At 42.5% G+C, this 24234-nt stretch overlaps 1 protein-coding gene across 5 annotated transcripts in view; it reads left to right on the top strand.

The window, feature by feature from the left end:
* Positions 1–24234, top strand: part of LOC146839631 (uncharacterized) — a 606426-nt gene that overhangs the window by 554015 nt on the left and 28177 nt on the right. For all 5 annotated transcript variants that reach the window (XM_085651721.1, XM_085651726.1, XM_085651724.1 and 2 more), the window contains one exon: positions 7946–7985. In XM_085651721.1, coding sequence (XP_085507847.1) covers positions 7946–7985 — 40 coding nt within the window. The remainder of the gene's footprint in view (positions 1–7945; positions 7986–24234) is intronic.

Here is a 24234-nt window from a genome sequence, read left to right on the forward strand (position 1 = left end):
TCACTCTTCCAGCTGAAAAAGTGAGCGCGAGGGAACGCCACGACTGCAGTGCCTGTTGTGAGGTCCTATCAGCCCCGTAGCCCGATAACAATGCGACACAACCGGGTCTGTTAGCAAACCGGAAAATCGCGAGGCTACTGCAGGGGGTGTGGCATGAGCACCAGTTGCGGTTGGGGCAGCAGACAGACGAGGGAAATCGAGGCCCTGGCTTTGCGGCCTGGTGCATCATGGCGCCGGAGGGAGAGGTCACTCTCAAGCAACTATTCATGACCTGCCAGGGGGCAAACAAACTCACAGGAGGCACGATTGTGGCAACGCACTGAAGCATGGCTCACAAAACAAGATAGAACTATCGAGAGTCACGGGGAGCCGGCCGCAAATGGTGATTGCTCCACAGTAAGTGTCTCCAGACCGCGAGAGACACAGAGGGACCCACAGACACCATGGGCAAGATGACACACATGGGAGCAACCTACTCAATCAGAGGGGGCTCAGGGAGGCTAGACACAGCAGGTGCAACAAGGCTCAACAGCCCTCCAGTTTCACATCATTATCTTCAATGGCTACACTACACTGAATGGGAAGTGAGAAGTGAGGGGAATTTGAGGTGTTGTACGAGCTACTATCGACTCCGTGTCCCCCTGTTCCCCATACCCGAAGCGCTATGAACATGGGCGGCGCCTCATCGCGACTCCCTCCCCCAGAGCGCAGTTCACTCACCTAACAAGGAAACCCAACAGGCCGGCAGAGGTGGGAATCCCCACTGCCCAGGCGGCAGCGAGTACTGGTGTGGGTGCCTGAGTGACTGGAGGGATGCTACTGGACACTGAGCAACAATGGCCAGCGGAAGGGGAACCAAGATGCAGGTTCAAAGCAAGCTAGCCAAATTTGCATGGGACAAAACGAGTGAGGAGGACAATACCAGCGCCGCAGGGGGAACTTCACAACTGGATGTAACCCTTCAAGATGTCATGGAGGCCATTGCCGGAGTGCGGACCTCACTAGAGACTCACATTGACACTGGTAATATTGAGGTTTCCCTTGTCAGAGCCGATTTGCGTAAAATGGACTCCAGAGTGAAGAAAGTGGAGGAGGCTACCGAAACCCTAACTTCAGACACGGCTCTCCTTAATCAAAAAAGTGATCCAACTCCGTGACCAACAGATGAAAATGGAGGGCTACTCGATGATTATGAAGGAAGAGCGCACAGGAATATTATTTGTATCCTGGGAGTTCCGGATCGAGCAGAGGAGCCAGCGGCGGAACTCTTCATCGAGGAATTAGTGTTGACAAAACTCCAGCCAAAGTGTCTATCCAGTTACTTATCTATTGAATGCGCTCATCAAGTCCCTGGGGGGAGACCAAAACCAGGAGCTCCTCTGCAACCAAATATAGCACGAGTGTTCAACTTTCGTGACCGTGATGTTATACTACAAACAGCGTGAGCCAACCCGCATTTGAAACTGGAAAACAGTGCAGTCACCTTCTTCTCGGACACTACCACCAAAGTCCATGCTCAAAGACGCAGTTTCACAACGGTCAAGAAGGCACTGCGAGACAAAGAAATAAAATACTCCATGCTCTTCCTGGCAAGGCTCCGGGTTGAATCTGAAGGTCAAACATGGTTTTTTTCATCCCTGGAAGAGACATGGGGATGGTTGGAGGGCTGGCGAAGAGCTGGGAAACCGAATGGAAGCTGAAACGACAGAACTCATAGCAATAAACTGAACAACATGGACAACTCATGAGAGGAGCCAACCCTGGGAGAGCTGAATTCAACATTGAAAAGTTAAAGAAACACGACAATTTGGACTCCGAGGTGTGTGGACTAAGAGACAACTGATGCCCATGAGTATAGGGTAAAACACTTGACAAAGGTATTGGGGTGTTCTCCACCAACCCGTTGCTGACAGGGTATGCTCCACTAGCACCAATCTAGACGAGACAGTCAATACTGAGAAGCTTTAGAAGTGCAAGCATCAGAAGGGACTTGGACATGTTTGTATTGCATAATGTGTACCATGCTTATATCATAAAAATGCGGCGGGGAAGGGAGGGTTGTTACCAATCACCTCACAATTGGGTGGGGGGGTCGACAGGCACTCTGCCTTGTTGGGATATGGGTAGTTGGAAATCCACTGGCAGGGGGGCAGGGAGGGTGGAGTGGGGGGAGGAAGGTTTTTTTTCTTTGTTAGTTTTAATGTTAATTGTCACGAAGCACAGTGTTATGAGCCAGATTTAGACAGTAGTGTCCCCCTGAGATGGCATGGGAAAGACAGCTGGAGTTCACGGTATACTCCAGAACGTAAAATAGAACAAAGTTTATACAGATGGCTACTAACTCAATAGAGGAGATGGTCACCCTTCCAGTGACATCCGTAGGAGTTTGCCAGTCCCTAATGCTGATTTATTGTGGGTAGCACAATAGAAACAAAATTGTCCATTATGACGAGGAATGTAAACGGTCTGGGAGACAAAATAAAGTGGGGAGTAGTGTCGCAATACCTCAAGAGACTGGCGCCTGATTTAGTATTGCTGTAGGAAACGCACCTAGTGGGTAATAACTGCAAGGCCCTCAATAGGTGGGGCTACAAGCTTTTGGTTCACACAGGGTTTACATCCGGTTCCAGGGACGCAGGTATCCTGGTGCGGAAGAACCTAGCTCTTACACCCACTTATACATGGGCTATCCCAGAGGGCAGATTCGTGGTGATGGCGGTGTTATATCTTACTTATACTTCCTAGTCCTGGCTGCTCAGCCTGCATGAGTGTGAGGTCATGGAATGTTGGGTGTGTGTGCATGCTTTGAAGGAGTGAGCAGTTAGACTGAGTGGGGCTGAGCAGCAGGATGCTGCTCCCGGTGGGGCACCCTGTACCAACTTACCTGATCTAATAAATCTACTTAACTACATCCCTGGCTCCTGGTCTACCTATGATGACAGCACTTTTCTTCAATTACAAAAATGGAGACGATTTTTAAAAGAACCACACGTGAAGGACCAAGAAACAAGGAACTGAAAGAAGGAACTAAAAGAAGATGGCCAGTGTCTGAAAAGAAGCCTGAAAATTAAGCCTGCGCAACGCCTTGGATGCCCCACCGGTGTCTTTTCCAACAGACAGTCCACAGAGGTATGTGTTGGGCGTTAGACATTAGCTGCCTTGAATGGCTTGAAACCTGCCTGCAGACTGTATTAAATGAACGTTTTGTTCTGGGATTTTGATTTGACAATCCACATGTGGTGACATTTAGCATTTGTGATTTACACAATGCCTGAACGATATACTGAAGACCAGAAGATATTTAAGTGTGACGTTAATCAGTCTGACGACCATCTGATGTCATCCCAAAAAAATGTTAAAGGGAGGCACGTTGATGTTTGTGTACTTTTCACATGAAGTACATTCTACATTCTTGGAAATACAGTGAACCGGCAATGTGGTTTTAAAGCAATGCACGGATGTTGAAACATTCACTTTGGCTGGGAGAAGTACATCCTAAAAGCATTCAAGGTCGACGTGAGGTCAGAGTGCAAGTCTGTTGACAAAAGACAACGGAGAGAAATTGTGCTTTCGTAATTAAATCTGCGTGTTTAACTTGCGTGACTAACATCATCTATAAAGCTTGTAAGAAGGCACGTTATGGATCGTGTTGGATCATCAATCTGAACTATTTTTACAAGTTCCAAGGTGCGTGTGGATTAGTAGTGACAAACGGAATCGGTAAGACATTTGTTTTATTTCTTGCCAGTTTAACCGCCTTCGTCTTAAAAAAAAACCAAGAGACTGTCGAGCACTTTTTTAACCAGGCGTTCTGCAGTTAAGAAGGGCACATAATGGTGCATTTGGCTGCGATGTTTCTACTGTGTGGGAGACACCTGTAGATTTGGGAAAATTAGTGCTGGCTATATGAAGAAAACGTGGGGAAGGAACTGCTAATCTGTTAAACGATACTATTTCCTTTTGAATCCGAGTGGGATTCGGTGCACGCGCCACTCACTTTCATCTTGCTCCTGGTTGCCTCCTGCATTATTGTCTCCTGGTGACGTCTGCATTGTTGTGCAGGGACAGAGAGTGCACGTTTGTGCCGTGAGCCATCCGCCTCTGCGTGGTAACGTGGCGCCATCTTGTGGAGGCCTGCAGTCATTGATTTCCTTTATGTCCTACGTAATTTTGCCAACCACGTTTTTTTTTTGGTTGTCAATGTCCGCCGCGATTTCTTGATCTGCTTCAGAGTTGCCCATACCTAGCCCCCCACTCATATTTTAATAGTGTGGAGGAGGAGGTCCCTACACTCTTGTGGGATGGAGGTACATCGCAAATAGCTCCAGGGAAATTGACAAAGGGGTGGTACGACGGGTAAATCACATTCCCAGATATACGGCTCTATTATTGGGCATCACAACTGGTGGCAATTAATCAATGGCTGTATGGCCATCCTATGAACCCAGCTTACAGACTAGAAAGATATCAGACGGGACGAGAGGTTTATCTTGGGGCCCTCTACACAAAGGTCTATAAAGGGAGATATCTGGGCCCTATGGCTCAAATGATCACCAATTGGCATAAGGCAAATAAGCGTCTGGGCTGGACAGGAGTATTGACGAAAGCTACACCCTTGTGGTCTTCTCAGCAGCTGGGTTTGCTTTGTCACCATAGGGGTTTTGACAAATGGAACATCATTGGACTGTCCACCATAGGGGATCTCATACATAAGGGTAAGATTCTCACATTCAAAGAATTACAAACGAAACACAAACTGGCACGGGTGAGATATTTCGATATCTACAGATTGCCATGCTCTTAAGACAGCACTCCCAATCTTAACAACACTGCCAGAGTCATCTCTCTTGGAGGACCGGATATTTTCAGAACCTCTCCCAGACAAATCCATCTCACTCACAAATCGAAAATTGTGCAACAATTTACCAGACCCCTTCCACACTCTGCAGCAGATTTGGGGCCGATCGACGATGATGATTAGCAGGCTGCATTGATGTCGCCCAGAGAGGCAGCCATAAATCATCGTTTTAGATTGATTCAACTAAGTGTTTTGCACAGAACATACTTCCCCGGAGTAACCCTAGCTAAAATAGGATCAAGGCAGGACACACTCTGTCTGCGTAGATGTAACCAAGAGGTGACATTTTATCATATTCTATGGGACTGCCCCTAGATATGACCACTGTGAGAGAGAGCCATGGAGAAGCTGCAAGACGCGTTGGGGAAACAATTCACTCTAACACCACGAATGGGGATTTTAAACATTTGGAAGGCCACTGACTTAACAGAAATAGAGCAGTAATTAGCCACCTTAGGCTACACATTTGTGAAGAGAGCAATAGCTATGAAATGGGGGGCAGCAGATTGACCATTGACAATAGGCTGGGTGGCAGAAATGCACAAATGTATGATTGCTGAAAAAGAGGTCTATAAATCCTGGGGCTGTCCTAAAAAATGGGGCAAAAAATGGGGCGGGTGGAATGCATATAGAGGGGAATTGTGTATTTCACCAACGGTAGAATTGGAAATGTCAAAAAGGGGGGTATCGTGAACATGTACTGATGGTCTAAAACAATGTGCATGATAAATGTTGTTATATAAATGCCTTATCTGTAATGGAATATATGCAACTGCAATTCTGAATGTGACAAGTTTGACTTCAATAAAAATGTGAAACAAAAAAAAGAAAAACTTTGACAAAGGCAACTCAACTGATATCTGACTTAGAGGACAAAGAAACACTCGCCAAAAGGGCACACGGCTGGGTAGTGCTCAACAACTATGAAGCCCTCAAACCCCAATCCTACTTTAAAATGGGAATAAAAATGGTAACCAACAAAAAATTTCAAAAGCTCTGTCTAGGTGTCGTTCCGATTACCCCGCTTCTACCCCAATGGGAAAGAAGAGGAGGTGACCAGACCTGTTGTCTGTGCGGACACGGCACTGAGGACCTTATTCACGTCATCTGTATTTGCCATATTCTAGGGGATATAAGGTGTACTTTATTAAGACCAATATTTAAGCAGCACAGCATCAGGACTTGCAGGCAGTAAAGCTGTGCTTCAATCCATCTGTAGTACAACTAAACTGCCGGCTTAAAAAACATTTTGATAGCGTTGCAGAAACTCAAAAACTCAGCACCTCTGGTCACAAGCCAAACTAACACAGTGGAACCAGGCATCATCTGAGATTTGTCCCGCAAAATCTTTTAAGTGTACTCTATGGCTGCTCAAGCACTTTAAAACCGGCAATCAATCATTCGAAGTTCATCCCACTTAGCCTAAAAAGAGCACCCTATTGCTGTCCTGGCACTTTAAATCAATGCACTGAGTACAGTAACAAGGACAGCGGAGGGCTAAAGATAGGTCAGCAGCTAAATTTGACAACTTATTCCTACCCGAACTCTCTGACACGCAAGCATTCTAGTGCTTTTAAGACTGCAAAAATCATGGGTGCACTTTTTTATGAGGATTTTAATACTGTCTTATTTACAGTACAAATGCGGATTTTAACTCTGTTTTACTTATTGTACTATGAATAAGGAAGTTCTATTTTTATATGTCTTTAATATATGCATATTGTGCATCGTAAAATTTACCTACTTACTTACTCCTTTCTGAGGAGCAGCTGGGAAATATCTTGTACCACAGCTGTCACCATCTGCATTTGAGTCCATTATGGAGCACAACAATGCTCAACTTGACTTACCATTTCTCCTGGATAAAGTGGAGGAAGCTATTGAGTAAAGTGCCTGTCAACAGTGAACAAGACAGAAAACAACCGTAGCATGTGAAAACAAGTATTTGCAATACAATAGGGGTTGTATTACAAAACATTGGCGCTATTTCCGTTGCAAATATTAATGCAATGCCAATAGCTCAAACTTTCAGTTATGCGTGACCTATTGCATTGCAAATGCTTGTTATTTTGTGCTTCTCTGCAGCTTTTGAAGATGGTCTTTGGACAAGGGTCACCTTGGGTGATCTACCCACTGGTGTCTGAGACCTAGTCTAGTGCTAGACCATGCAGCACTTAGGTCTATGGCGCTCAAGTCCTTTGGTCCCCTGGGGTCCATCCTTTTCTCCACATGACCCTTGGCAAAGCTTGGGCACACCCAGATGAGATCTTGCTGCAGCCCCCTATGCTAGGGGTGCAGGGCTTAGGTCCCACAGTAATACAATGCTGACAACTCACCTGTCAAATCCCCCTCTGAAAAAAGTGTCTCCTCTGGAAAACATCAGAACACTCAGACACTCCCTGGCCAATCGAGCAGACTTAGGCACTGTCACTCATCAAGGCTAGTCCCAGGCATAACTGGAGAGGTCATCATTTCTCCCTAACAGTATAGACTGTTACCCCAATTTCTATGGTAACCCCAAAATTCCAGCAGAAACACCACACAAACATGATCCATGTGTGGTTTAGTCACTGTGCACACAGCCTTACAAATTCTCTGGAGGTTTAGGAAAGCAGTTCCTTGCTTTGTACCCCACTAGGGTCAAATAGCAAACCAGCTCTACTCATCTTAATGGCTATAGGAGGGGCTTACAAATTTTGGTAACTTTAAAGGGCCAGCACAGTTGTCTATTTTCTGGGCATGACTCACCTTCATGATGTAAAGGCTGTGACAGGGAAAAGGAATGGATTGGTAATGGAGATGCTAATGTTATGGGGATCCACAGCGTGTCTTGAAATTCACTATTGTTACAAGGAACGATGACCGTGGTGAGTGATACTGAGATGACCTGTACTGAAAACTGAACAACGCCCGCTACTTTTCATGGGGTGGTGCCAATCGTAAGGGAGTTACACACTGTCTCTTTTTTTTTGGCAACACTGTTCTGTTCAGCTGCAAATGTAACTGCATTGTCAGTTTTGTTGCTTTAGTATGTTTATGTACCCTTGATAAGGTATTGGTCTAAATCTGTAATGTTGTCTCTTTCAGAATGAGGACATTGCAGTTATTTACAGTGGGAGATGGTATGGTGAGTACAATACAAGAAAGGAATACAAAAACCTACTGGACTCCACCAAGGATGGATTCTAAATGGTACAGGGGGGGGCTATGGTCCTATGGCCAGCAGATCTATAAGCTTTTTCTAAAGTGCCTCATACTGGTAGGACCCGAACACTTAGTACAGTGGGAGATGGTATGGTGAGTACAATACAAGAAAGGAATACAACGACCTACTGGACTCCACCGAGGAAGGGGTCTTAAAGTTACAGGGGGCGCTCTGGTCCTATGACCAGCAGATCTACAAGTTTTTTCTAAAGTGCCTCATACTGGTAGGATCAGAACAATTAGTCCTTGTGCCACAATGTCTCCAACTATGAGACCTAGGTGATAAATAGCATAGCTTTTCAATCACTGTTTCATGAAAATGGATTTGTACCAACAATACTGTGTAATAAGACTATGTCCATGTTTACGTTGTTTCAGTATAGGGGTTGCAGTGGAGGTAAAACAACAACACTACATTACAATAACATAACTGTAATACAACAGAAGAAAATACCAACAAAATACACCTTCACACCAATTAACAACATAACAGCAACACAGCAATAAAACACACCACCATTAGACTTCTGTATTGTTTTTTAGTTGAATTATGCATTTGTTTGTTTTTTATGTTGTATTTTGTTGGGTTGAGTTGACACTGTCGTACTAGTGCATTTCTCTTTTGTGTTTGCTTGTTTGTTTGCTGTGCTGCTGAATTGTCTTGTTTCATTCTTGTTGTTTTATGCTATTGTTGTTAAGTGGCTTCATGTATAGACTACCAGAAATAATGCTATGATTGCTACCAAAGGCAGTGCAGCAAAATCATTACCACTGTCAAAGATTCACAAATACCTTGGACCCTGTTACAGTTAATCGTCTCCTCAAAGTAATGATAGGAACAAATTATGTATTTATGGAGTTTAGTCTAGATCTTCAGAATACTATATGGCACAAACACATAGCATTGACCATTCATCAAACCAACAGTTCCTATGCTCCTTTATGTGATTTGGCCCACGATGTCTAGTTGTGGTAGAAGTTACTTAGAGACTGCTTTAGCTCTCTGCATACCAGCAGAGGAGGCTAGTGGATTAAGGTGTGTCTTTTGTAGCCCCAAGATAACCTCTGGGTGTACGTGCCATTTATAAAGTCTGGCTAAAGTAACATAGCCACTAAGGTCAACACATGGAGAAAGAACGGTTTAGTCCACGTCAGTCACTGGTTGTTGTAAGTGCTTGTTTGTAACTGTTATTCATGACACAAGTTTCCCATTGCACAGGCATACAGACATTTTATCAGTGCAGCTGTCAGATGTGTCTGACTGGGGACGGTCATCTTGCTTTCTAATATTTCGCAAATGACTAGGCACAGTCTGAGGCTGCTCTTTTGAATCTTGGGCAAGATTAGGACAAAGTCTTATCTAGCAGAGTGCACCAGTTCTAGTGGAGGCATATCTTTCTGAGGGTAGTTGTCCTGTCCCTGTCACATGTTTACTTCTGGTGAGTGGCTGCTCCTAACCAGAGAACAACTGGTGTGTACTCATATTAACAACCTGTGCACTCCCCACCGCCATACCTTATATTGTGATATATTCAGGCTTTGTCGATTCCATGGCAGACATGTAGATTCATTTGACTCTTTGAACAGGAGAAGTGGAGACATTGAATCAGGAGCTACCTGTCTCTCACTGCCAGTGAAGACCAACAAAGGACTTCACCACCTTATCACAGGTGTATGAGAGGCAATATTACAGAAAATAATTCACAGTGAATTCATGAGTTGAGGAGATACAGAGAAGAATTATCACAACGTTGTTTGAGATTCTTTTGTTTTTTATTCAAGATGTGCTCCTGGTACAGAAACAGAACAGCCAATGCGTTTCGCCCAGATGCGGGCTTCTTCAGGGCTGCAAGGGTCATACAACAAATAACACCTATCAGCATTGTATTTCTGTAACATGGTCCTTAATTAAGACTGGCACAACTAAAATTTGAAATCCTAATGTGATAAGAAGTTAAAAAACAGTGAGGTAGCAAAATGTCCAAGGAGGAGAAGGACCCAAAGGATGGTGCAGAAAAAACACTAATTTAAATATCAAGAACGAAAGAGTGAACCAAAAAACCCGTTTTGGAAACCAGTGAGTTAAGAGCTGAAAAGGTCAAAGTGAGAGAAAGCCTAAGAGTAGTGCTGCAAAAGAAACAGTTGTTGCCAATTTGAAAATACATGTACTAGTACAAACAAGATAAATGGCAACCATTGGGAGGGATGGCCCCTGTATTCATTTTCATTAAGGCAGAATCGAAAATAGTGCCAAAATAACATTGAGCTCTTAAGAATCAGAGAGCAACCATCGTCCGAACACGTGCAAAATTATACAAAAAAAAGGTGACAGACGCACACACCCGGCAGTTTAAGGAAATCCTCCAACTGACTCGCCTCCTCCCACAGCAAGGCCCGTGGTAAAAGAGATAGGTGCGTGAGTTTGGAGGTGGAAGCAGTGGTAGTAATGCTCGAGGGGTAGGTAACACAAACACTACTTTCTTTGAAATGCGCACGCTGTAGTGGTGCACAAAATCACGTGGGCGCTCAGACCCTCGCACCGGGGACTATGCGATCATTTCAGTTGTTGTAGCTCTCATTTAGTGCTGGCGGGGGATTTACAGGAAAACCCTTGAAATAAAAGAGGGATGGGCCCCTATGCCGCACTATTTTTATTTAAAGTGCCTGGTGTGCAAACAAAGTGAGAAAAGGAAAGAATCAAGCCTCATTTCAGATGCATGCCATCTAAATTAAAGAAACAATAATGCAATTTACAACGCATATGCTGCCTGGAATGCGCGCTCTCCAAAGCCAATGGGGATCTCGCTCTAAGAAGCTTGGAAAGCAGCGCAAAATAGAAGCGGCTTCTAGGGGGCCGTTGAAGTCCATCGCCATTATTTTGTAGACAGAGCCAGGGAGGGGGTGGCAAATGGCGTGTACATTTCGCGGGCGCTTTGATGTTCGCAGTGGCCGCGCGGCTCACTGAGAACATCAAAGCGCCCACGAAATGTACACGCAGGCTGCCAAATGGTGCGCGCGCCCGGCGCACATGCACTGTGTGAAAGTGATCGCAATCGCGATCACATCAAAGCGGCCGTGCGCCCCGCGAAAGTGAAAGCAAACGAGTGCTTTCAGCCTTCCAAATGGTGCGCGCGCCCGGCCGACGCACATGCACTGTATTTGGAGGCCTGAAAGCACTCGTTTGCACTTCCAGATCCCCCATTTACAAAAGCTCTCGCGAGAGCAGCGCTAAAGTGCTGTCTCAGGCGAGACCTAAAAAACAGCTCATTAGTCATCACTTTGGGGAGAGAATGTGGCCTATCGGCTAGGCCGGTTGACCTCGGAGCTGGGGAACCGAGTTCGAGTCTCGGAAGGGGCGTGCTCAGCATTCTGTAATTCTGGGCAAATCACTTATTCTCCCCGTGCCTAACAGAAATGAATGTGTCCGTATGTAACGTAACTGGTGCTCATGTAAAGCGCTCTGATACCTCCGTGTCTAATTTGCGCTCTATAAAACTCCACCCAAAAAAAAACCAAAATAAAAACCTAAGCTAAAGTGATGCATTTACTAATGCTTGGGGCACAATTTGCACTAAAAAACAGCAAAAAGAAACCACTTGCGTTCTGTTGTTCCCGTTCATTTGCAGTAAATTTATACTGCAAATGGTTGATTCACTGTACCTTTTTGCCGTAAATGGCGTGTAATTACATGAAGTGGCGTAATAATGGTATCATTTTTGAAAGTTCACAAAACAAGCCTAATGCAAAATCCCTGAAATGATAAGAATGACACCACCATGATTTAAATTTCGCCCAGGCCTAGTTTTAACCTGCTTTGAATTAACATTTGTGTTAATTAATATATTTCAGTTGATTATATCGGAAACACAAAGTGAATAGTATTGCCTTTAACACTCTTAATTAATTTCACCATGCCCTCCCTGCTGCTGGCACCGAATGTTGTGTGTTGTAAAGGTGCTGCGCGCAGTGTTGTTTTCCTTTTCCAAGATGACGGTCCCAAGACTCAAATTACTGTTAACGTTTTCTTTAACGATACAGTTGTCGCAGGTTTGCTTAATTAGGGCTTGTCGTCCAAAACAACCGTTCCCTGGTGCATCGGATGCGTTATTGCAACTATTGCGAAACAAAACAAAATAAAGATGCCATCTTTTTCTGACGAAAACTGCGGAGAAAATTTCGCTCCCGATGCAGATTTTTTGTTTTAGCCATCTACTGGTAGGGAGCCTTGGGACTGAGGGCCAACATGCAAGAGTGACGCCCAGGCCCGTAACAGTTGCTTCTTGGAATGACGAAAAGCAACACTTTTAGAAAGAACGCAAAATCAAGTTGTAAAAACCGCATACGAAAATAGCGACTTCCCTAGTGTGCCTGCAAAACACGTGCTCTTTGCTATTACATTTTGTTTGATCATCTCCATTACCAATCATTCTTTGTATGTTGTTCATTCACTTGCGCATGCGCAGTTAAAAGGCTTCATTTTCATTGTAAGTTTAGTCTCCTACCAAATGGAGACAATAAAAGGTGGTATTTTGTTTCTTTTCTACAGTGTGCTTGATTCTGCCATCTGAAAAGAAACTGGCACATGGGCAGATTGGCACAACAGCGCAGTGCCTTAACTATAGGTTTGTGAGCCTTTGAAAGCTGGAGCCAGAGGCCTGGCCCGGCTCAAAGAAACTCTTGGACCCTCGAGTCCAAAACAAGCAGATCTTTCATGTGGCCGCCGTCTGCAACCCTTTTAGCTCATGCTACAAGAATGAAAAGAAATGTTAACAAGCCATTAATCAAGCAGGATGGCTCTGTCTCCACTTCACGCCCAGGGAGGAGGGAGATGCGAGCAGAGCATCAAAGGGCTGGGTGAGAAGGGAGGGGGGAATGCAAGGGTCAAAGCGGCGAAAGTGAAAGTAATCGAGCAAAACATCAAAGGGCTGGGTGAGAAGGGAGGGGGGAATGCAATGAGCAGAGGAGCAGCTGTGCACGTGCATGTGATCGTGCACTCAAGGTTTAGGCCAGCCAAAAGACTGTGAGTAGCACTTTGAAAATCCCACATATAAAATGTCTCTTCGAGCCTTTGGCTCGCGAGACCTAAAAAGGGAGCCTACTGACCTCTCAGTCGTGGGTCTGATGCAATGCTGGAGGAATTAGGAGACTAAAATTCATCCCCTATTGACTGATCCGCGGTAAGGATTCAGTACTCTAGAAAAAAGTGCAACTAGTTAAGTAAGACAATCGTACAGAGAGGATAGAAGTACCAATACAGAAACAAGGTATGGCCTAATCATTATAATGGACCATCATAAATGAATGGGAACCTCATACTACAAAGGAGTAGGAACTCTAAATGGTAAATATGTAACGTGTGCAAATAAGATAAATATAATACGAGTATGGCTAAGTAAAATGGTTGATACATATGTACCAAACTAGGTTAATAGTAACTGGAGAGTGCCAAAATAAATAAATGCCACATTGCTAGACTTCAATCATAAGAACAGGAAAGAAGCCTAGACCACAACGTGTTTAAACAAGGAAAAATGGAAAGAGCAGAAGAGCATTGCAAAATAGAAAAACTAACATTGGTTCATCAAAACCCGTATTGAAACGTGGTAAAATGCAGAGGCGAAACAGTTTTTTTATTTAAGGAAAGAGTTATTTAACAAAAATGTGTTGAAGGTGTATAACGTGCTGTGTCCAGGTTGACCTTCGGATTCAGAAGAATTTTCGAAGAAAAATATATGAGAAGAAAATATAAAATAAAAAGAAAATATCAATATTCTAAACTTCCTTGCTATAGTATTTCAGGCACCAACATTTTAATGATAAAAAATAGAGTTTTTGCACCAACCTCAACCTCTTGCATTCTTACTTATCGGCCCACATTTTAATTACTGGGCCAATAATGAGAGTAACTGCCAAAAGACTTACCACTTAACAGACTACTTAAATGGCCTTAAAATAGAAAACATGTTTTAGTTCCTACTCATAATAAGCATTGGTCAATACATCAGGTTTCACTTTTGGATTCATAATAAAAGGTTTGAGCAGTGTATAAGTGCAGGAAGAGTGATGTGAGTGTTCTCTGTGCAAGGTGAGTGGTGAGTGAATTAAAGTTGATATGTGTGTGAGTGCAGGGTGAAAGTGTCTTAATGCATGGTGATTGATGTGTGTTCAGTGCAGATTGAGAATTGTGTGAGTGTACGCGTACAAGGTGAGTGATGTTACCCTGTACAAGGTAAGAGGTGTGCGAGTATCGGGTGAGCAGTATACCAGTAGAATAAGTGCAGGGTAAGTGGTTTGAGTTCAGGGTGAGAGGTGTGGGTGCTGGGTGAGAGGTATGTGATTGGTGTGTGAGTGCAGAGTCAGCACTGTGTGAGTGGTGGGTGTGCAGAATGTGACTACCAGCGCAATGTCAGGGTGAATGTGCAGAGTAAATGATGAGTAAATGTACAGAGTGAATGGTGTGTGAGAATAGGTGAAAAGAATGTAAGTGTTGGGCAACAGAATACATTTTTAGGACAAGGCTACAGTGCTTGCGCTGTCAGGCGATCTGTTGTAAGTGCTTTGTGGGGTCTGACTCCTCCCATGTTTTGGATTGGCTTTTGTGTGTGCCATTTTTTAAATTGTAGCCTGCAAATGGCTATTGGTGGGTGTATGTCCCACTTTTTTTCAAAAGTCAACTCCCATGGACCGCGCCTCTGAAGGTGTGCACAGAAACCATCCTGATGAATTGCAGCACGCTATAATATGGTATTCTCATACATAATCTATAAAAAAATCAAACAAATGTGCCCTACACGTCCCATCAGCTCACAGTCATTTAGAGACAGTGCAGTTATCACTTCACAACCGTGACCTAGCACTGTCTGCCCTCTGATAAGAGTGAGCAGACGTGGCCGTCTCATTTCAACAGACACAGGGCAATACTGCATCACCACAATCTCACTAGTATGCATTTTATCGCCATTAGAATGGATGAAAGGCTGAACCAAGACAGCCGGCACTTGAACCTGTGAGCTGCCAGTGCCAGCTAGAGAAGGCGCTGACCCTTCTGAGCTATCTTTCAGGGTTAATACCTTTGGGCCTGCAGACTGCAGATCCTTCCTGTAGACCAGGGTACTCACAAACATTTTCCCTGGGGCAAAAATGTTTGGTCTGGGATGTGACCAAGGGCTGCATTGATGTCTGCAGGGTGGCGGTCAGTGGTGGGGGGAACTGGTGGTAAAGTAGTTGTAGGGGAAGCAAAGCACATACATCTAGTGGCTGAATTGCACAATGTGAAACCAGAAAACCTAGAATTAATCCCAGCTTCTCCACCTAGCCAAATTGTATAATCCTAGGCAATAGTTTTATTTTACTTTCCCTCCCTTTTCTTCATTATCACATATAGGAGGATCTTGAAATACATGAATTCAGGATGTGTTCTTCCAAACCTTCTCCTATGTTTGATTTAATAAACTATTTTTTTTACGGAGTTTTATGTAGCGCGAACTTGACCCGAATCGGGTATCAGAGCGCTTTACATAGCACAGTTGCTATACATGAACACACATTCATTTTTGTGAGGCATAGGGAGATTGAGGGATTTGCCCAGAATCACAGGATGTTCAGTGTCATTGCCAAGACTCGAACACAGCTCCCCAGATTCAAGGTCGACTGCCCTATCCTTTAGGCCAGCTCCTTTCCCCCTATAATCTGGTTCATGTATAATAAGAGCCCAGGCCACCCAAAGAGTGCACATAACCGACTTACGTCTTGGTTCACTATTGGCATTGTTGACAAGGTGGGGGGAAGATTTAATGTTTCTAAATGTATGTTTGAAAACTGTTACAAAAAAATACTTCTCAATGCGCAGATATATTCTTTTTTTGTGTCATAATTCTGTATAGAAAATGTAAAAAGTAGATAATACAGTAAGTGTAGCATAATATAATGAATCAACAAGGATCAGTTATCAATACATATGTTAGCGTGCTACAGAGGAGAGAAAAACTACATCAAAAGGAAGGAGGAAGGGGAAAGGAGGAACAAATGGTAGAGGAAAAGGATACAGTTTACTGTATAGAATATGCTTAGAAATATATATCTCTGATTACTTATTGCCATGAAATAAATTAGATGTAATAGAAAGTGGATAGGACAAATAAATACATTTGGATCTGTAGAATAGTAGATGTAAAATATATGATAAATATTAAGAATAATGGAAGATCATAAAATGTTATAAATAGGCATAAATAGATAAATAAATAAATAAATAGATAATAAGTGAAGTAAATAAATATATATAAATATATAAACATATGGATAAATAAATAAATAGATAGATGAATAAATAGAGAGGTGAATATGTAGAAAAATGAATAGAAAGATGAATGAGAAGGAAAGCCATCTCCTTACCGGGAGAAAGACAAAAGAGAATGAAAGAAGGAAGGAGAAAAGATAAGATAGAGAGAAGGAAGAAAGGGGTAAGGTAATAAGGTAATAAAAGAAAACACCAAGAATCTTTGAGGGAAGGAGCCCATACTTGTTGGAACATTTCTTCTTGATCTCGTAGCCCATATAGTACACGTTCATGGGATGACGTTTGGATCAGTGCTACCAACCAATCCTCTTTTGAGGGAGGACTGGATTATTGCCACAATCTAAGGTTACACATTTTAGCTGTAGAAAGTGCAGTCGGTAAAAGACGACGCAAGGGCGTGTAATGTCAGGTAGACTCCCAAAGTCATGTAATAAGATAATGGAAGAGGTTAGGGGAAGTCGGAGGGGAATTGTTTCCTTTAGAGAAACCCCTATTTAAGTCCAAAAACATTGTATAGAAGGACATTTGCTGCAGAGTACATGAGGAAGATCATAGTTATCTGAAGAACATCTCCAGCACTTAGAGTGTAGTAATAGTCCTGCTCGTTGTAATTTCAGAGGTGTCCAGTACCAGTCATGTAGAGTTTTGAAAAGACAAAATTTCAAATATGCCTCCCGGGTACCTTTGTCTAAGGCTTTTATTATGTCTGGCCAGACTTCTTCATGTACAGTAATTTGTAAGCGTTCCAGCCATTTTTCTCGGAGAGAATTAGGAAGTGGTTGTGAGTACAAGTGATTATTTAAAGTAGACTATAATCCCAACAACACACCTCTCTGTCGTCCACCAATTAGGACGTAGTCAAGTATCGGAGATGATCCTAATATCCAAGGAAAAGGACCCAGACATCGCCTCAAACAGTGTTGTAATTGCAAGTATCGTGAAGACTGGTGTAATGGGAGATCAAATTTCTCATTAAGTAGATCAAAGGATTCCAACTCTCCATTTAGTATGACCTGATCTATTGTCCAGATTCCACTCGATTTCCAACTGTACCAGTAAAGCGCGTGGCCATTTATTTGAATACTTTCATTACCCAAAATTGGGTCTTTAGAGTGCAAACGATGAATTTAGGAGATGATGTGCTCCATGCCATGCTTGATATGTAGCTTGAATCACAGGATGCGGAGGAAATGTATGTGGGTTGCTGGATCCATATAAACATTAAAAGCCATCAACAGGATTAAGTAATGAGTACTCTGTTATGACCCATTGTGGAGGGTCAGTCACACCTGGGAGCAAATAAGTCAATTGTGATAGGTGCAGGGCTAAAGAATAATGCTCCAGTGATGGTAAACCTAGACCACTATGGGAGGGACAAGCTATTAATTTGGCAGCAGCTAGGCAAGGTCACATAGATCCCCAAACAAAGGCTCGAATTCGAGCATCAACCCAGCGTAATGTGGAAAGAGGAACTACAATTGAAAGCATTCTGAGAACATAAGTGAAGTGAGGTATAGTGACCATTCTTACTGCCTGTAGTCTACCACACATAGAAAAACCCAAAAGAGACCATTTGGCAAAATCAGTTTCCATTTGCGTTATAAGGGGTGAGAGATTATCTGAGATCATACTTTCCAATCCACGATTGACCAGGATTCCAAAATATTCTAATTGTGACGATTTCCAGCAAAAGGGGTATCCCTCAATTGATGCTTTTGTTGTACCGGATGAGAGTGGAAGAGCTTCACATTTGTCCCAATTCACCTTATAACCAGAAAGAATTGAAAACTTATCAATGATCTCAAGTTGGGCTGGTAAAAAATGGGAGTGATCCTTAAGAGTAAGAAGAATGTCATCAGCATATAGATATATTTTAGATACACCTCAGACTATAGGTATGCCCTGAATCTGCAATGAGTGGCGAATGAGCGGGGCAAGGGGTCCCATTGCCAACAAGAATTAAAGGGGAGAAAGGGGACAGGCTTGACAATTACCTCTTTGTACTAGAAAAGGATCAGAAAGAAATGCGCCACAATTGACTTGGGCTACAGGATTAACCAATTAAGAGAGGGGGACCCCTAAGCGACAATGAAGGACTGGTACAAGCGGGGTAAATACCAATAAATAAATCTGAAAAAGTACCTGTCCAAACGGTATATATGTGGGCCTAAAAAATAGGTCCCTAAACCCACATAAGGCTAAACTGGGACAGAGCGGACAGAGCAGATAACATAAGGCACCAGACAAGGATTATAGATACAAAAATATATATCTCTTATTTATTTTGTTTTTGGACATAGAATATTTTTTCTTTTTTTTCCAAATACTTTTTAGTCAATGGATACACATACATTCAAGAATAAATAGAGACAACACATATATATATAAAAATCAGTACATTGTTCAATGTCCCACACGTGAATATAAATCATGCACACAGACATTCATTCCAAACAACATTCAAAACAACAATTCCGGTCAGGATGGTAAAACTATCCAGTGGTGCTCGAGTAGGTGGTTGACTACTGTATCATCCAGATGGACATAGGCGATACTATAGGAAACGGAAGGCTGACAATTCAGGCGCCAACGCGCGTTTCGGTATAGGACCCTCCCAGGGGCCCCACCTTCATCAGGGTGTAGACCAATAGATAGTGGGGGACATGAGTAATACTTAAAATTCTACCCGCATGACAGGGGTCAAGGGGAACATTATCAATATGATACTGATGTTCAAGGAAACTGCTATACGTCAAAAGTAGTGGCCAGGTGTATTCGTGAAAAGGTTCTCGGTCCAATCAAATCAAGGGACGGGTATTCAGGGGATATGAGAATACGGCTGATGGCATATTTGTCAGTCACAGAGACGCCGTGCCAGAAGATGCGCAGGAATAACAAAAGAACCTCATAATGCTCAGGTTCATGGATGTCCAAGAGATGAGTTTAGTGCCCAAGCGCCAGTTACGTGTGCGCTTCTATAGCGTCTCTACGGGAACTTGCTGGTTCTGAAATCCGGTTCTATTAATGTGTCAATCCCGCAGCGGCAGCAGCGTGGAGGGTGCCTTCCCCTTGACCCCTGTCATGTGGGTAGAATTTTAAGTATTACTCATGTCCCCCACTATCTATTGTTCTACGCCCTGATGAAGGTGGGGCCCCTGTGTGGGTCCTATACCGAAACGCGTGTTGGCGCCTGAATTGTCGGCCTTCCGTTTCCTATAGTATCGCCTATGTCCATCTGGATGATACAGTAGTCAACCACCTACTCGAGCACCACTGGATAGTTTTACCATCCTGACCAGAATTGTTGTTTTGAATGTTGTTTGGAATGAATGTCTGTGTGCATGATTTATATTCATGTGTGGGACATTGAACAATGTACTGATTTTTATATATATATGTGTTGTCTCTATTTATTCTTGAATGTATGTGTATCCATTGACTAAAAAGTATTTGGAAAAAAAAGGAAAAAAATTCTATGTCCAAAAACAAAATAAATAAGAGATATATATTTTTGTATCTATAATCCTTGTCTGGTGCCTTATGTTATCAGCTCTGTCCGCTCTGTCCCAGTTTAGCCTTATGTGGATTTAGGGACCTATTTTTTAGGCCCACATATATACCGTTTGGACAGGTACTTTTTCTGATTTATTTATTGGGCTACAGAATTATCATGTAATAGGCGAACCTTTGAAATAAACTGATCACCTCGACCAAAGAGTTTCCTGATGGCAAATAGAAAACCCCAGTCAATGCAGTCAAACGCTTTTTCTGCGTCTAAGGAAAGGGCAATAGTATCTTCTGTCATCTCTTTTGCAGCACATAAAGTATGAGCTATTGTTCGAAAATGATTCCTTGAGGAACGGCCTGGGACGAAGCCAACCTGTGAATGGTGTATAAGGGATGGGTTGACTTTGCGAAGTCGAGCCACAAGGATACTCACAAAAATGTTTATGTCTCCATTAATAAGGGAGATAGGGCAATAACTACCACAAGCAAGCGGATCTCTGCTCGGTTTAGGGACAACCGCAATTAACGCCCTATTAAAAATAGTACCAAGTAAGGTTGTCTGAACAGCTTCAGAAAAATCAAAATATAGAGTGTCAATTGTTTCTTCTCCAGACCATTTATAATATTCTGCATGGAATCCATCCTCACCTGGAGATTTGTGATAAAGTAATTTGGCACTGACTGCAGCAATTTCTTCTTTAGTGATATTGCCATCAAGTAAATTTCAGCCTTCATCTGTGAGGTATGGAAGATCGATATCCGCGAGGTATGTGGACAGTTGATCTTTAGACACCAGGCTCTCAGAAGTATAGCGTTTTTTATAAAAAGATGCAAAAGCATTGACTATTTCTTGTGGTTTTGTAAGAGTCATACCTGTTTCAGCCCGTATTGCTGGTATAGGCATGGCTGCCTCACATTGTTTTAACTGTGCTGCAAGTAATCAGACTGTTTTCTCCCTTTGTTCATAATGTCTACCTTTTAGACATTGAAGAGCATACACAGCTTTAGAACTATATAGATTATCAAGCGCCATTTTGGCAAATTCTAAATTTCAACGATGGGGTACGGTAGGATGGGATGAATATGTACGTGTAAGAGAAATAGTTTGAGCTTCAAGTTCAGTATAACGAAGGGATGCTCACTTATTTGCCTCAGCTGCATCTCTCATGAGTTGTCTGTGAATAGTTGCTTTCGCTGCTGCCCAAATAGTTCTGCAGGAGATAACTGATGATCTATTATTGATTAAGTAATCAGAAAGATGAGAACGTAATTTGGTTTTAGCCTGGGGTGAGCGATACCTCTGAATATTCATATGCCATGGTTTTTGGCCTGGTGAGATTAAGCCTACTTTTAGAGCAAGAAGAACGGGGCAATGGTCAGAGATAGTGGCTTCAAAAATATGGGATTCATTAGTGATAGCAATTATGGAATGAGAAATGAGAAAATAATCTATTCTAGATTGTGTGCAATGATCAGAAGAGAGGAAGGTATATTTCTGATCTGAAGGATGACAAAGCCGTTAATGGTCCACCAGTCCGTGGTCCGATGTTATGTCAACCAGTAAGACTCTGTCTGCCTCACACATCTATCCAAGGGGCCTGTTCTGTCTAGAACTGCGTCTCGGGGTAGATTCCAGTCTCCACCAATGACATAACTGGATGCTCTGATTTCCACCAACAAGTGATTCAGGCTAAGAAGATAGGAGCGTTTAGCTCCCGTCGAAGCATAAAGTGATCCCACACAAAGGAATCTGTCTTCTGTTTTTAATTTAGCAAAGACATATCTACCACCTGGATCAACCCAGGTCTTGACAATTGTGACGGATAGAGATTTGTTCAAAAGAATAGCCACTCCACATTTCCGGGCTGACCCTTCTTGAGGAGAGATTGTGTTGTCAGTCCTCAGTGAATAACTTTTCCCACCCAATCTTTCCGTAATTTAGATGACTCTAAAGCATCCAAATGAGTCTCTGGCAGAAGAGCAATATCAGTTCTTTTTGTTTGTAAATAAGAGAGTACTTTCATGCGGTTAATGAAATGTGTAATTTCATTAACATTCCAGGAAATAATACGTAACAGGTGAGAAGAAGAAGACATTTTAGCTGTCATGTGTGTGTTCAAGAATGAGATTGATCAATTTCTAAAGGAGAGCTAATGTAAGGAGTAAAAAGTATTATGTTCGGGGAGAATGAAGAGAAATAGGGAAATAATGTATATAAAAAGAAAGTTACACAAATGATGGGATATCAGGGAATGAAGGTTGGGTGGGAAAAGGGAATAATTGGAAATTTTATGTAAGAAAGAAAAGGGGAAAGAAAGAGAGTAAGTTCCGGGTAAGGAGAAAATACAAGAATGAGGCCTATAACCCTCTCAGAAAATCAGGGAGGTTAGAGGGTTAAGAAGGTGAAATAGAAAAGTCACTTGTATATACTCAGAAAGACAAGTAAGAAAGAAAGAAGAATAGCGTGTTACGAGAGAAATTTGGAGGAAGGGTAAAAGAAGGGAAAGGGAGAAAGGAATAACACAGCACCAGGAAGGTAGAGCTGTTTTCTGCCCGTCTAGACTTTTGAGCTATAAGCACCTGAGGAGCCCCGACCGATGGCAAAGTGAATAAGGAAAAACATATATATTGAATAATATTAACAATATTAACAGTATTGATGTAGAGATAATAAAGGACTCAATTATTCAAATATTTAAATTTTATTTTATTATTTATGGGATTTTTAATGCGCAACTAATACCCTAGGGTGTCTAGGCGCAATGAGATTCTCTAGGATACACAAAATTGAGGACAGGAACTTATTGATTAAATAGCCAAGTTTTCAGAGCCTTACGGAAGGCAATGAGTGTTGGTGCTGTTTTAATATACAAGGGGAGTGTGTTCCACAGTATGGGGGTCGCTACCAGGAAGCGTCTATCTCCCCATGTGGCCGTTCTTGTTCGGGGAACATGCAATAGGTGGCTTGCTGCTGATCTTAGATTCTTTCCAGGTATGTACACCTGAAAAGCTTCCTTTAAGAACTTTGGTCCAGTCTGATGAATGGCCTTGTAGGCGATGCAGAGAGCCTTGAATTTAATTCTGCTCTCCACTCTTAGCCAATGTAGATGGCGTATGGCTGCTGAAGTAGAGTGTCGCCAAGGGATATTAAGCAGAATTCGTGCTGCCACATTTTGCACGGACTGCAATTTGTTCAGGATGTATTTGTGAGTGCTAAGGAAGAGGGCGTTTCCATAGTCCAGCTTCGAAAACACTAAGGTGGTAATCAGTGTTTTCCCTGCCGAAGCGGGTAGGTATGGCATGAGTTTTTTTATTTTCTTCAGCACGAAGAATGCAGCAGAGACCACCTTGTTGACATGATAACCAAAAGATAGCCTGTTATCAAAAATCACTCCCAAATTCCTAACCTTGACAGCTGGAATCGGGGGGGAGCCCATCTGACTGGGCCACCAAGTTGGAGACCATTCGGGGGAGATCTTACCGAAAGTCATAACTTCGGTTTTCTCTGCATTAAGTTTCAGGCAGTTACTGTGCATCCATGATTGTACATCCAGTAACCCCTCCTGAAACTTAGCTGCTACCACTGGACCGTTCTTATGCACCGCCAGCACAAGCTGGGTGTCATCCGCGTAGGTAGTTAATCGCATCCCATGTGATTTAATAACCCTCGCCAAGTCCGCAACATAGATATTAAAAAGCGTGGGATATTTGACCTATAGTGTAAAGATCGAGGTTAAAAGTTAAAGGGACAGAGGGAAGGAACAAACAATTTAGGAGTATAACACTAAAAAAGGGGGCGGGACGAGGAGATCAAAAGTATAAGGAGATAAAGGGAGAGGGAAGAAAAAGAAGGAGAGGGTCTATGTTATATGGGAGTATCCTATATGCATTGTAACTAAACCAATATTTCACAACATAGTATAGTAGCGGTGGTAACTAAATATCAAATATTATCAAGGGCAAATATTATCACAGCTAAATATTATCACAGTAGAAATTTGTACAATTCTATAATTTTAGAGTTTAATATTATCACAATTAAATAATATATATTATACTACTTACATAACATCATAACTATTTGTACATAACGAAGAGAAGAGGAAAAGGTATAAGAGGGGATCAAAAGATGAGAAATATTATAGTATATATAATTCATAACAAGTAAACAGGGATTTAAGAATGTAGTAATTCCTCTTAATTCATGTGATATAAAGCTTTACAATACGAAAAACATGAGTAAACAGGTACTGTAAGAAACTGGAAGGGCAGTAAAGTTTTATCATAGGTATATAGTGGAAAAGGGAAGTGGTGTAAAAGACGAACATTATAAAGTAGATATTGTATAAGAAGATGAATAAATGTT

The sequence above is a fragment of the Triturus cristatus genome, chromosome 4_1 (assembly GCF_964204655.1).
Source record: "Triturus cristatus chromosome 4_1, aTriCri1.1, whole genome shotgun sequence".
Lineage (NCBI taxonomy): Eukaryota > Metazoa > Chordata > Amphibia > Caudata > Salamandridae > Triturus > Triturus cristatus.